The sequence below is a fragment of the Vicia villosa genome, unplaced genomic scaffold (genome assembly GCF_029867415.1).
Source record: "Vicia villosa cultivar HV-30 ecotype Madison, WI unplaced genomic scaffold, Vvil1.0 ctg.004306F_1_1, whole genome shotgun sequence".
Taxonomy (NCBI): domain Eukaryota; kingdom Viridiplantae; phylum Streptophyta; class Magnoliopsida; order Fabales; family Fabaceae; genus Vicia; species Vicia villosa.
Window position 1 is genome coordinate 27,692 of NW_026706408.1, and position 13,242 is coordinate 40,933.

Sequence of the window (13,242 nt, forward strand, 5' to 3'; positions counted from 1 at the left end):
TTTAGGTCTCTATATATATTGGGTCGACCCTAGTTACAGTGAGAAAAACACGAACATAACACGACACTAATCAAATTAAGAAAACGATAATTTAAATAAGGTAAAAGAATTTTTTTTTTTTAAATAAATAGAAATATTTAATTTAATAATCAATAGAAATAACATATTGAAATTTGAGACAAATCGAAGAAACTTTTTTGCACCGCTAATTTAACACCAGAACAGAATTTTCATTCCTCTATGCATTTGCCGTTACTGTTGATGATGGCGGAGGAGAAGTTGCTAAATTACACGTACTGTAACATGTTTTTTTTTTGAGAAATAGGTTGATTTTTTTTTTTGTTAGTTATTTAACTCATGACTTGGTCCATTATTTAGTAACTTTATTACACTAAATTATATACACATCTACTTATTTATTTTATTCATTTTTAATTAAAATATTAATATTAAATATTCATATTAAAATTCTATCATGTTTACAAAATTATTAAAATATAAAAAACAAATTGTTGGTAAGGATTTTCAACTACTTTCGAAAATCTAGCCAAAAGATAGATTTAGAAGAGAGTAAGTTTTGAAGACAAAATCTTAAGTCGAACTCTGTTTGGTTGACTAAAAGCTGATAAGGTTTAAATTGTTTATTGGGTCTAAGAAAGACCAAAAGGCCCACACGTGGGTAAAAGCCTATAAGATTTAAATAAAACAACTTGTATCACGCAAGAGATCATTTTTTGCAAGAAAACGATTGAGTGGAGAACGTGAAGTCGTGGGTTGAAGGATACATGGAAGAACGCAGAGTTGATAACCTCTATGAAATAGTTATTTTTATACACTATAAATAAAGAACTTTGTATATAGTTTAAGAGGTTCACAATTTACAAACGCCTACACGCTACACACTAAGAGTACCCAAGCGAAAGAGCAAAATGAGTCAAGCAAAGGCTATGTATGTTTGAACCATCTATCTTTCTGCAAATTTTAATGTTATGTCATGCATTTGAATTCCTGTCGTTCTCTTTCTTTAGTTGGTTTGATTTTCACCAAACATTTTTTACAAAACTATTATTTGTCGATCAAGCGTGTCGAACGCCTCTCTTTATTCTTGTTGGTTTGAGGATTGTGTGTCGGCTATCGTGTGAAGGTCGTGGAAGTGGCTATGATGTTTTAGTAAAAAGGCCGACCCTTGTAATTTTTATTATTGAAATACTCTACCTCTCCTTTGTTTTAGGAAGTAGAAGTTTTTTGTTGTGTTTGTAGCGGTTTAGAGTATCCCTTATACTCTCTTTAATGATATTTATTGCCTATTAAAAAAAATTCTTGTTGGTTTGATTTCGTTAGTGAAAATACCTCTATCAAATCCTGAACGTGTCAGACGTCGTGTCGACGTTATCATAGAATCAAAGGATTTCTCACAAAAAAAACTCTTGAAAACCAAAACACTGTTTTGAGATTCTCCGGTCGATCTTGTAAGTAACCTATAAGAAGAGATTAACGAAGTTTATCAAATTCAAAGGTAAACACAAATATAATATTATCAAGTATTAAATTTATTAAATTTATTAAATCTATAAAATTACCTAAGTACATACATAATTAAGATTAATTTTAATATTATTAATTTATTAAAATAATTATTTCTATAATAAATAATCACAATATAATGATATATAAATGATCAAACCCAATTGTAAATAAATAATAAACTTATTAAAAAATAAATTTATTATATAAAATATATGAATGTTACAACAAACACCTAAATGAATATTAACTAGCCTAACTTACACTAATAAGTAATAACTAACCGTGTTAGTTATAATACTGGTGAACGAAAAATAAGTGTAGAAAGAGGATGAATTTTGAATTTTATTTTTAAATAAGTCATTCAAATAAAATAAAAAAGAAGCTTTTAAAACAAATCAGAGTTTTAATACCTCACAATGTTGGTTCAATTTGAAAACTAATATCTTCTAGAAGAAAGATTTATAAACAGATAATATTTAAGAATTTAAACATAATTTATGATCAAATATACATTTCTAACTTTTTACATATATTTTTGTTTATATTTCACTCTAAACTTAATAAATACTACTAACTAAAGATAATGTTTCCATATTAGTCAATTGGAAATGTTTAGAGAGAGAAGTTCTCCCTTCTCTCTAAACTTAGGGTTTTCTATGTTCCCCTCTTTTGATGGGTGTCACCTCCCCTCTTGTAGGGGTTCCTCCTCTTTCATGGAAGTTATTCACCACCATTATGGTGGTCATCTCCTCTTCAATGGAGGTTTCTCTCCCATTGTAAGTTTTCCCTCCTCTCTTTTCATTCCTTTGAAACCCTCACTCATGTTAGATCCATACATGCTTCTTCCTCCAACCTCCATCAAGCTCCTCCTCCTCTTCACCATCAACCATCAACTGTTTGCAACTCTAAAATCACCTCCACCAACCAATGGCCTAGAGTGGTATCGACATGGAAAACGACCCCCACCGGAGCCGCCACCGCCGGAAGATAAGGAAGCCCGGATTTTATGTGTGTGTTTTCATGTAATAGTTTATTTTATTGTACTTGTTTTGTTGTGTGTTCTATTTTTTCTTGTTTGGTTTGTTTTGTTGGGTGTGTTATTATTAGATTTAGGTTGTTTTAAGTTTGTGCTCAAGGTATTTGATGAAATGCCTCAAAGAAGCTTGGACGGAGGAAATGTGTTTTGGAGTAAGAATCTTACTAGGGATGTGGTAAATCAAACTCCTTTTTTCAGTCAACAATTGTTTCATTCACAAGTGGTGAGATTAATCAATATTGTGAACCCGAATAATCGATTTGAGCGTGATAAAGCTAGTGTCAAAGCTAAAGATATGATCCGTAATTGGATAGATTTAAAGATTGGAGTTCCAAAACTCACATGTCTCTTGTGGAAGAACTTTGCTTGGTTGATTGGATTAAAGTTTTGGTTTGGTACCTTCCTTTTGGTTTCTATTCTCTCAAAGCTTTGTAATGTCCATAGCTTGTTAGTCTTAATTATTAGTGATGTTGTCAATGTGTTGATGGGAAATGCCCTAACACATTTTATTTCTTTATGTTTGTACTCTCTCTTTTTTATCTAATGAATGAAATTGTTTTCTATCAAAAAAAAATAAATAAATACTACTAGTTTCTATAAATGAGTTTCTAGAAGACAGAGAAAAACAATTTCACTTATCTTTGTTATGGAAGTTTAATAATTCACCTTATAGAAATAGTTATAACATAAATAAAATACAGTAATACTCTTAATCGAAAATGATTATCATAGGAGTCACTTTAATGCTGTTCTTTTCCTTAGCAAAGAAAAACATAAACTTCTAGAAAAAACAGAGTTTGATTATGTTAATAACTTAGTGGTTGAATTTCAAAACTAATATCATTCCATTCCTGTAACAGAATATAATCATTAGTTAGTATGAGTTTCTAGAACAAAAATCACTTTTACCTGCATCTCAACAGCAAATATATAGTTATTATTATTACTATTAAAATAAAATTTAATACTACCTTAAATAATTATTATAAATAATGTTTTATGAATTAATTGAACTTAATTTAGTTAGTCTATATATAGCTACTAGGGAATAAGAAAAGCAATATAAACAATCTCAATATTTTCTTCCTGTGATAGCAACCTTGAAGATGGAATTTGAAACTTTGGTTCCTTTGTTACTTTTTTCTGCAACTCTAGTTTGGTTCATATTCTTAGCCAAATTTAGATTATCAAAATTCCCAAAAACTCCCTCATCCACCGCCACCGCCATTCCCAAAGCTTACCCTATTGTTGGTTCCGCGTTTTCTTTTGCAGCCAATTTCCACCGGCGCGTGCAATGGACCTCCGACATTCTCCAAACAATCCCTTCCTCAACCTTCGTATCCCGTCAAGCCTTCGGTTACCGCATGGTTTTCACAGCAAACCCCGCGGTGGTTCAACACATTCTCAAAACCAACTTTCCTTGCTACAACAAAGGTCCCAAATTTCACCAAACTCTATTCGAATTTCTTGGCGATGGAATTTTCAACGCCGACGGTGAAACCTGGAAGATTCAACGACAAATCTCCAGCCATGAATTCAACACTAAATCTCTCCGCAAATTCATTGAAACCGTAGTTGACGTGGAACTTGCCGATCGTCTTCTCCCTATTCTTTCCGAAGCTTACAACAACAAAACAATCCTCTCTAATTTTCAAGATATCCTACAACGTTTTGCATTCGACAACATCTGCATAATCGCATTTGGATATGATCCAGAGTATCTCCTCCCTTCTCTTCCAGAAACCCCGTTTGCAAAAGCCTTTGACGATAGCTCGAGAATCAGTATCGAGAGGGTGAATGTCTTGACTCCATTGATATGGAAAGTGAAGAGAATCCTAAACATCGGCTCGGAACGACGGCTGAAAGAAGCCGTCGCTGAAGTAAGAGGACTCGCCACTAAAATTGTTAGGGATAAGAAAAAAGAGCTTAAAGAAAAAGCAACTTTGGAATCATTGGATATTTTATCGCGTTTTTTAAGTTCTGGACATTCTGACGAAGCTTTTGTTACTGATATTGTAATAAGCTTTATTCTTGCTGGTAGAGATACAACTTCTGCAGCACTCACATGGTTCTTTTGGTTACTTTCTAAGCATAGTGACGTTGAGAATGAGATTCTCAAAGAGATTACTGCAAAATCGGAATCAGTTAGTTTCGATGAGGTGAAGGATATGGTTTATACTCACGCGGCGCTGTGCGAGAGTATGAGGTTGTATCCTCCGGTTCCATTGGATCCCAAAGAAGCAGCTTACGACGATGTTTTGCCAGATGGGACTGTAATAAAGAAAGGGTGGAGAGTGATGTATCATGTATATGCTATGGGAAGGTCTGAGAAAATATGGGGACCGGATTGGGCTGAGTTTCGACCAGAGAGGTGGTTGCGTCGGGATGAGGATGGGAAGTTGAGCTTTGTTGGGATGGATCCTTATGCTTATCCGGTTTTTCAGGCTGGGCCAAGGGTGTGTTTAGGGAAGGAAATGGCGTTCTTGCAAATGAAGAGGGTGGTTGCTGGAGTTCTGAGGGAGTTTAGGGTGGTTCCGGCGATGGCCGAAGGGGTTGAGCCGGAGTTTGGTGTGAACCTTACCTCGATAATGAAAGGTGGCTTTCCGATTAGGGTTGAGAAGCGTTGCCATGCAAGTGAATGAAAAGAATAGCGCTGTGATTGTAACCAAAATAAGAGTTTCCCAAAATAATAAGGTGGTGTAGTATTAGGAGTGGTTCTGGCTTTACTCTGATTCTGGTTTGCTGATCTGATCTGCTATTTTGGTGTAGCCTGTGACCATTATGTATTGGCTGTTGCTGTTGTTCTACTCTATTTTTGTTTGTATCTTTAGTTCTGCATAGGATTGTTTCTTTGTTACTGGTGTATTTGTGCTGTTTCTGCAGCATCAGTTTGTACTGGTTAATGGCATCTATTATGCCAATTTCAATGGATCCGTTTTACTTTTGCCTTTCAAAAAAATACTAGTAATTCATGATGAGTTTGGACAGTATACCTAAAATGTTCCTTTTTATGATGTTAAAATTGTAATGATATTGAAGGGGAGGGGGTGATGTCGTGGAAACTCTTACTTTTTCAATTGAGGAACAAAAACCGACATACTCCTCTCTCTAAGTCTAAGAGCACTCCATTATTTGAATGTGAATAATTGAAATGTTTGATGATTTAAAAACGAAGGGTAAAGAGAATGAGTGTGGTAAAGATTAAAGAGGGGTTATATTAGATGATTGCATATCCCACACAAAAATCATGTCTCTACTGTGAATGTCTATTGTTTTTTATTAATTTATTTAAAATCTCAAGTTACTTCATATTTTAAGTATTATGTATGTTTTATATTAGAGAAGTGTTATATTTACAGCTAATTTTTAACACCGAAGACATACACAATAACCATTAAAGCTTTCTTTTAATTTGGCACGTATTTTAATGAATATAAAAATAATAAATAAAACAAAGAAGTATACTATATCGTATTTTACGGTGTAAATGTTAAAAAATATTGTAAGTCTAACATTTCTCTTTATACTATACTAGTAGTTTGGACAAATATTAATCAGAAGAAAAATGATATCTTGACATCAAAAATGGCACTATACCGTATTATTTTGACTTTTTAATGTTTTTCTTTCTAAAACTACTTTAGTTAATAAAATATTAAAATTTGGTTAATACAATTAAAATTTAGTTGATATTTATTCTGACATAAATTTTATATATATATATATATATATATATATATATATATATATATATATATATATATATATATATATATATATATATATATATATAGAGGCGGATCCACCCTTAAGTGAGGGGTTCACTTGCACCCCCTGGAATCTAAATTTTTACACCTACAATGCTACTTTTTCTAAAGCTTGAACCCCCTGAAATTTATACTTTGCACCATGCTTTTAATTTTGCATTGACGTTCCCCTTTATGACAAAGTATGTATCCATTGTTTGTTTTTTATAGACTAGAAAATTTGTTATGTGTGCTATTTTTAGTCCAAACTTTTTTAATTACATTTATTATTATTACTAAAATTAGAATTAGAATTAAAGCTATTATTATTACTAAAATTAAAAATTAAATTAAAACGATTAATGTATTGACTAAAAATAGACTAACATAATAATTGTTGTTCTAACTTCTACACGAGAAATAATATATATTTATATAACTTTAGCTATAAATTATACAGTATAATTTATTTTCTATTTTTTTAATTTAAATAATATTTTATCATTACTTTGATAAATATCAAATAAATTTAATCAAACAAAACAACACATTCTCTATCAATTTGATATGATAAAAATGGTTTAAGTTCATAAAAAATTCCAAAATTATATTTTATTTAATTTTATATATATATATATATATATATATATATATATATATATATATATATATATATATATATATATATATATATATATATATATATATATATATTGCACCCCCTGGCCCCGGGTCCTGGCTCCGCCACTATATATATATATATATATATATATATATATATATATATATATATATATATATATATATATATATATATATATATATATATATATATATATATATATATATATATATATATATAAAGAGGAGAGTTATATTTACTCCAAGAGTAAGTGTTCAACACTTACTCCAAATCATAACCATTGATTATCATTAATCCAACGGTTGATCAATTAAAACCGTTAGATTAATGAAAATCAATGGTGAAAATTTAGAGTAAATGTTCAACACTTACTCTTGGAGTAAATATAACCCTCCTCATATATATATATATATATATATATATATATATATATATATATATATATATATATATATATATATATATATATATATATATACTTTGGTTAATATTATGTATAAAAATTGGTTAATACAGTTCATAACTTGGTTAACAAATTCTCAAACATAAAAAATACTAAATAGTAAAATTAAGTTGGTTAATGGAGTCTAAAAATTGGTTAATACATTTATAATTTAATGTCAGAACATTAATAAAGTAGTGAAAGTGATTAATAAATTATAAGTAAAATAATTGGTTAATGACGTACATATTTGTGGTTAATACAATTGTGAAATTGATTAATGACACAATCTTATTTTGTGTTATAAAATAAATTTTAAAATATAAATATTTTTTGTAAAAATAATATTATTTTATTAAAAAAAACACAGTTCACCGTATAAATACGGTGAACAGTATATACGGTCTAAGTATTGGTGTAGGTTTTTGATGTTAAGATAGCAAACCTGTAATTAGAATTCAAAGTGACTCTGATAGGAAGTTTCCTATCAAAACTATCAAATTAGGATTTCAACAATAAAAGAGAAAGACATTAAAAGTAAACTAAGAAAATAGAGATAAAAGGATAACTTTGATTTCTTTGATACCCTTAGTTGTGTCAAAGACACTACATATATAGTTCCCATAATGGATGTTCAATTAAAAGCCCAAATACACAAAACCCCAATAACATACTAATAATATAAATTCTATTATTACCCATATCAATAACAATACTAATATTATAAATCCTATAATACTCTTCTATCATTGTCGCGGGGTTCACTTGAACCTTGTCCTCAAGGTTCTAAAATTATTCCAGGATCCCATTGCTTAAGTTGAACTGTCATAACAGGAAATTTACCTTGAGACAAACCAAACAAGAAGATTTTTCTAGTCTCCAATTCATGAATGATTGCGGCTGTGCGCTAGCCTGCCTTTGAGGGTCCTCTAAAGTCACTAAAAAGATGGTCTCCAAAAAATATTACCTCTGGGATTTTCCATTCGGTTTTTTGGAGAAAGGATTTGAGGCATCCATGATAGTAAATTTTATCTGGAAGAATCTTATCAACCTTGGTAAAAGTTAAATCCAACTTCATGAGACACCCCTTTGACTTATCATAGCCTCTAATAGGGAAAATTGGATCGTACATAAAACTCATACAAACATCCGGATACCTAAGCTCATTAACCATATACTCCTTAGCAAGGTCATATATCAAAACTTATCCCTGATGCATCTGGCCATGCTGATGCAAGTGGTTCTATAACTATTTTTATCGCTGCATAATCAAAATTCACAATTTCGGTTTGGTCATTAGTCACAGAACCAGCAAGGTCGTGCAACTCCATTGATATTGAACATCGCTGATCATTTGAATCCACCATATCATTTTGAACCTCATTATGAACTTCACTCTCAAACATTTTTGTCTGTGTAATGTCTACTGGCGTGGGTACCTCTTTCGGCCAAGTTTTTGTAAACATAAGAGTTTCCCTGCGAGGCACAATCGAATTTGCATTAAGTATCTTCTTCATATTCTCACAAGAAGCCCTAAGCTTCAAACAGGCTCTCGCATTCTAAAGCACGTCAATTTTATACTCCTCCTTAAACTTCCCAGCAAAATGATTGAACAAAACCTCATCAAAATCCTTACCAGCAAGAAACCTGTCAAACGTATGAGCCAACACTTTTAGCTAAACATTTTCAGGCATATCTGTTTTATAAATCCCATACACCAATGCAATAGCAGTAGTCTCATGAAGCAAACAAAGCGGGTTCAAACAAGCAATAGTCGCAGCATCCAAAACAGCCATTCTCTGTACATCAGTGAAATAAACCAGAATCCCAATACAAAAATCATTAACATCCGCATTAAGATTCTTCTCGACTATCTCTTTTATATTCGAACACATCATCGCAAACACTTTGGTAGGCGTATACGCCCTAACTTCCCTCCTAGTACCTCACCTGAATCAACGGATATCCATCCGATCCTTCAGTAACATTATAAGGCAGAGACTTAAGATTACACTGCAAATCAACATCCAAAAATTGCTTCCCAATAAGCCTCTTAATCTGAGAAATTGAATTCTTAGGTTTCATCATAGTCGAAGCAGCACCAGCACTACTAATAAAACCTTGCTTATACTCAAAACTCACAATAGCAGGGATTTCACGTTGAGATTCATCGTTTAACACAAAATCAGTCCCTTCATTTTCATCCTCGCTTTCATCCTCTGAGATGTCCTTGTGTATAACGGAAGACCGCCAATAGACCGAAATCCTGAATTTCTCGTAGAAGACACCTTTAAACCTAGCAGAAAAATGGAGTATTGTTTGTGGTTGTCGGAATCTAGGGATTCGTCATCGGTGAATGCAAGTGGAGTGAGAGTGGTGCGGAGAATGGCTTCGGGGATCTGGAGATTCTCTGGTTCCGCAGAAACGAATGATTCAGATTGATTGGGATTAGGGTTAGGATGCCCATTATGGGGGTTCCACTGATTATGATTGTTCCATCGATTGGGACGGATGAGTGGTTGAAAGTTGGGGTTTTGAGAAGGTTGAAAGGGTGAGTTGCGATCAGAGGGTTGTTGTTGGAATCGAACATAGTCATTTAGAAGAGCAGCGATACTCAAGGTTTGGTCGCCATAGATGGTTCGTGGCTTGAAGGTAAAAAAGGAAGAAAGTTTTGTGGATCTTCAACGCTGAATAAAAGTCGCCAATTTTGTTTTCTCAAAACGAGGATAATCATTTTTTTTAGTTTTTCTTAAAAGAGGGACGAGTGACTTGGAGATACTTATCAAAATCTCTTCTATTTTTAGAATGGATTTGATATTGATGACAAATTGTGGAAGAGGTGTTTGTTGGTTGGAGTTGTTGATGATAATTATTGTAGTAATATGAATTAGGAGATGATGAATAGGATGAATATGAGTTAGGATTAAGTGGATGTGGTGAATACCCATGATTTGGATACAAACTTGGTGATGATGATCCAACATGAGTGTAACAAGGTGTAAAAAGTTCCCATGGGAAAGATGGAAAAGAGGGTGTGGTAGGAGTGGTGTCTATGGTGGAATGGTATGAAAATGAAGGTGTATGATAAGGATAATTCATAGGAGGATTTAAGTACATGGATGAAAGCACCAGTTGATAGGAAGTTTCCTATCAAAACTATCAAATTAGGGTTTCAACAATAAAAGAGAAAGACATTAAAAGTAAACTAAGAAAATAGAGATAAAAAGATAACTTTGATTTCTTTGATACCCTTAGTTGTGTCAAAGACACTACATATATAGTTCACATAATGGATGTTCAATTAAATACTCAAATACACAAAAGCCGAATAACAAACTAATAATATAAATTCTATTATTACCCCTATCAATAACAATACTAATATTATAAATCTTATAATACTCTTCTATCAAACTCACATTTTACTATTCAAACATTCACCAATTTTCTTCGTCCCTTTAACAAGTGAAAATTAAATTTAGAAACTGCTTCCACAATATTAAAAAGTTCAAAATATTACATATATTTGCTTTGATGAATTTGAATGCATGTTGTTTTATATACGATGGTGTAGGGCTCTATTCCTCTTCTTCAATTTTATAAGAAACGGATTATAACAATTGGTAAACATTCATTTAAGAAATTTTGTAATTATTATTTAGAAACTTTTCCTTTTTTAGATTTTTTGTATAAGAATTGTTCTTTCTATTAGAATTATTAGTCACACGTTGTACCCAAAAAAAAATTTATTGATCACATTAAAAAGAAAAGGAAAAGAAAATATTAAACTGAAATTGTTTTTTTTTTGTGTAAGCAAGATATTAATATAACTGAGAACTAAATGTTCTCCAAATCTGTTTACACATAAAACGGGAAAATCCCGCCAACAAGAAGAAATTACAGACCAATTAGAATTACGAAAGAAATAACAAAGGATCTTTGTTAAAATCGTAAAAGCAACAAATGGGATGAGTAATTTCTCCTATAAAAGACCACTTCCAAACCAAAGATTTAATATTCCAAACCGTATTATTCACATTCCACACCTCATTGCGAAAACAAATCCCATTCCTACTTAACCAAATAATCCACACGGTCGCCAACCACACTATTCCTAATTTTCTATCTTTCACTTTCTTTTTTTTACAAAAAGAATACCAATCCATGAAACACGAAGTACATTCTTCTTCCACCCTCCCCCAAGGTTTACCAATCCATAGAGAAACCTCCCTCCACACCGCCTCCACCACATTACACCTCAAGAAAGAGTGTTCCTGACTTTCCGGATCAATACTACAAAACACACACTTTAGATTATCCACAGAAAAAGAAATGCCTCTAATCAATAGAAGATCCTTTAGAGGAAGTCTATTCACAAAAAGTCTCCAACCAAAAGCTTTGATTTTGAAAGGAACTTCCAACTTCCATAAAATGGACAAAGCAACATTGTTCTTCTTAAAAGGCCCGAACGGAATGTGCTTACCGGCATAATGCGTATAACAAGAAGCCACAGAAAAATCTCCATCTACCGTCAAATTCCACCTAGTTTCATCCTTTCCTACCATATTCGGACCGACCATCCCAAGCATATCACGGAAAGTAACAAAATTAGAACGGAGAGAAGTAGTTGTAAACTGAAATTGTGTGTATCGTTCATAATAGTGAGAAATTTATTTTTAAATTTTAAAATAAAAATAAAGGAGAAAAAATAATAATAAAATTTATTAAAAAAAAAGTTATGGATAATTATCTCTTTATAGGAATGTAATTTTTCACCCTATAACATAGGGGAAGTTTGTTTCAAGGTATAAAAAATTAATCTCAAAAATAATTTTTTTTCAAGCATAACATTCTAAAAAAATAAAATTTTCTAAAAGATGTTTGTGTAGTAATTTTAAGAATTTTAAAATTTTTAATTAATAATATATTATAATTTTAGATTAAAAAATAATATAAAAATAAAATAATGTGTAGTAGCGGGTAATTAATTATTTTACATAAAATTTGATGGTAAGTGCGGGAATATAAATTTCTCACCCCTATGAGAGGGAATTCGAAAGTCAATTCCCTTCTAACAAACATAAGTATATTTATTTTCAATCTCAAATTCCCAGAAATATATTTTATATCCATGAAACAAACACATCAATAACAATATAAAATGATTAAATTATGCATAGATTAAATTCTTAAGAATAGGAGATGAATGAATGGGCTAATAATCTCCAAGATCATTTCTCAACCTCTCTTAAGAATGCTTAATACTTTCTAAGTCCCAAACCATCCTTCCTTAGTGGTTTTCTTAGGAGTTTATCCTTCCTCTTCTATTTCTCAGACTCTGTCTCTTCTTCCTCTAACTAGTGTGTGCTCTTAGATTTAGGTGACTACTTTATGCTTAAGTGTTCCCCATTTTTCTATCTACTGCTCTATGTTCGTTCTGCTTTCAATTTTGTGTTCTTTTTTCATCTACCTTCTCCCTTTAGACCATGGCAAAATAGTAAATATATTCAGATCTAACCCACTTAAAAAAAAAACTTTTTTAGTGATTGAATCCCTCACAACATCAAAATCCACTTACAATGCCCAATTATATGAGGGGATAAATCACCTTAAAAAACATGTCATCTCAACTTTTGTGCTAGGGGGTTTAACCCCTCACAAAGTTGCTGGAAAATTAACCCCTAACAAAGCCTATAAAAAAGTAGACTATTTTTCTAGGCTACAGATTAGCACGCAGAGTAGCAGGTTGGCGCGACAGAGTGATGTGATATATTTTGCTAAGGATTAACCTATTGATAATATAATATAACGTGTTAAACTTTACGAGAGCTAACCCCTAGCTAGGGGA

General features: G+C 31.7%; 1 protein-coding gene across 1 annotated transcript; it reads left to right on the forward strand.

The window, feature by feature from the left end:
* The first annotated feature begins 3,613 nt into the window (after positions 1–3,613).
* On the forward strand, positions 3,614–5,505 carry LOC131641942 (cytochrome P450 94A2-like). The gene has a single exon (XM_058912238.1). It carries the CDS (start codon positions 3,670–3,672, stop codon positions 5,203–5,205), a length of 1,536 nt encoding a protein of 511 aa, XP_058768221.1. The 5' UTR covers positions 3,614–3,669; the 3' UTR covers positions 5,206–5,505.
* The last annotated feature ends 7,737 nt before the right edge of the window (positions 5,506–13,242 follow it).

Excerpts from the sequence above, each read along its gene's own strand:
- LOC131641942 (XM_058912238.1), top strand. The coding sequence starts at position 3,670 with ATGGAATTTGAAACTTTGGTTCCTTTGTTACTTTTTTCTGCAACTCTA.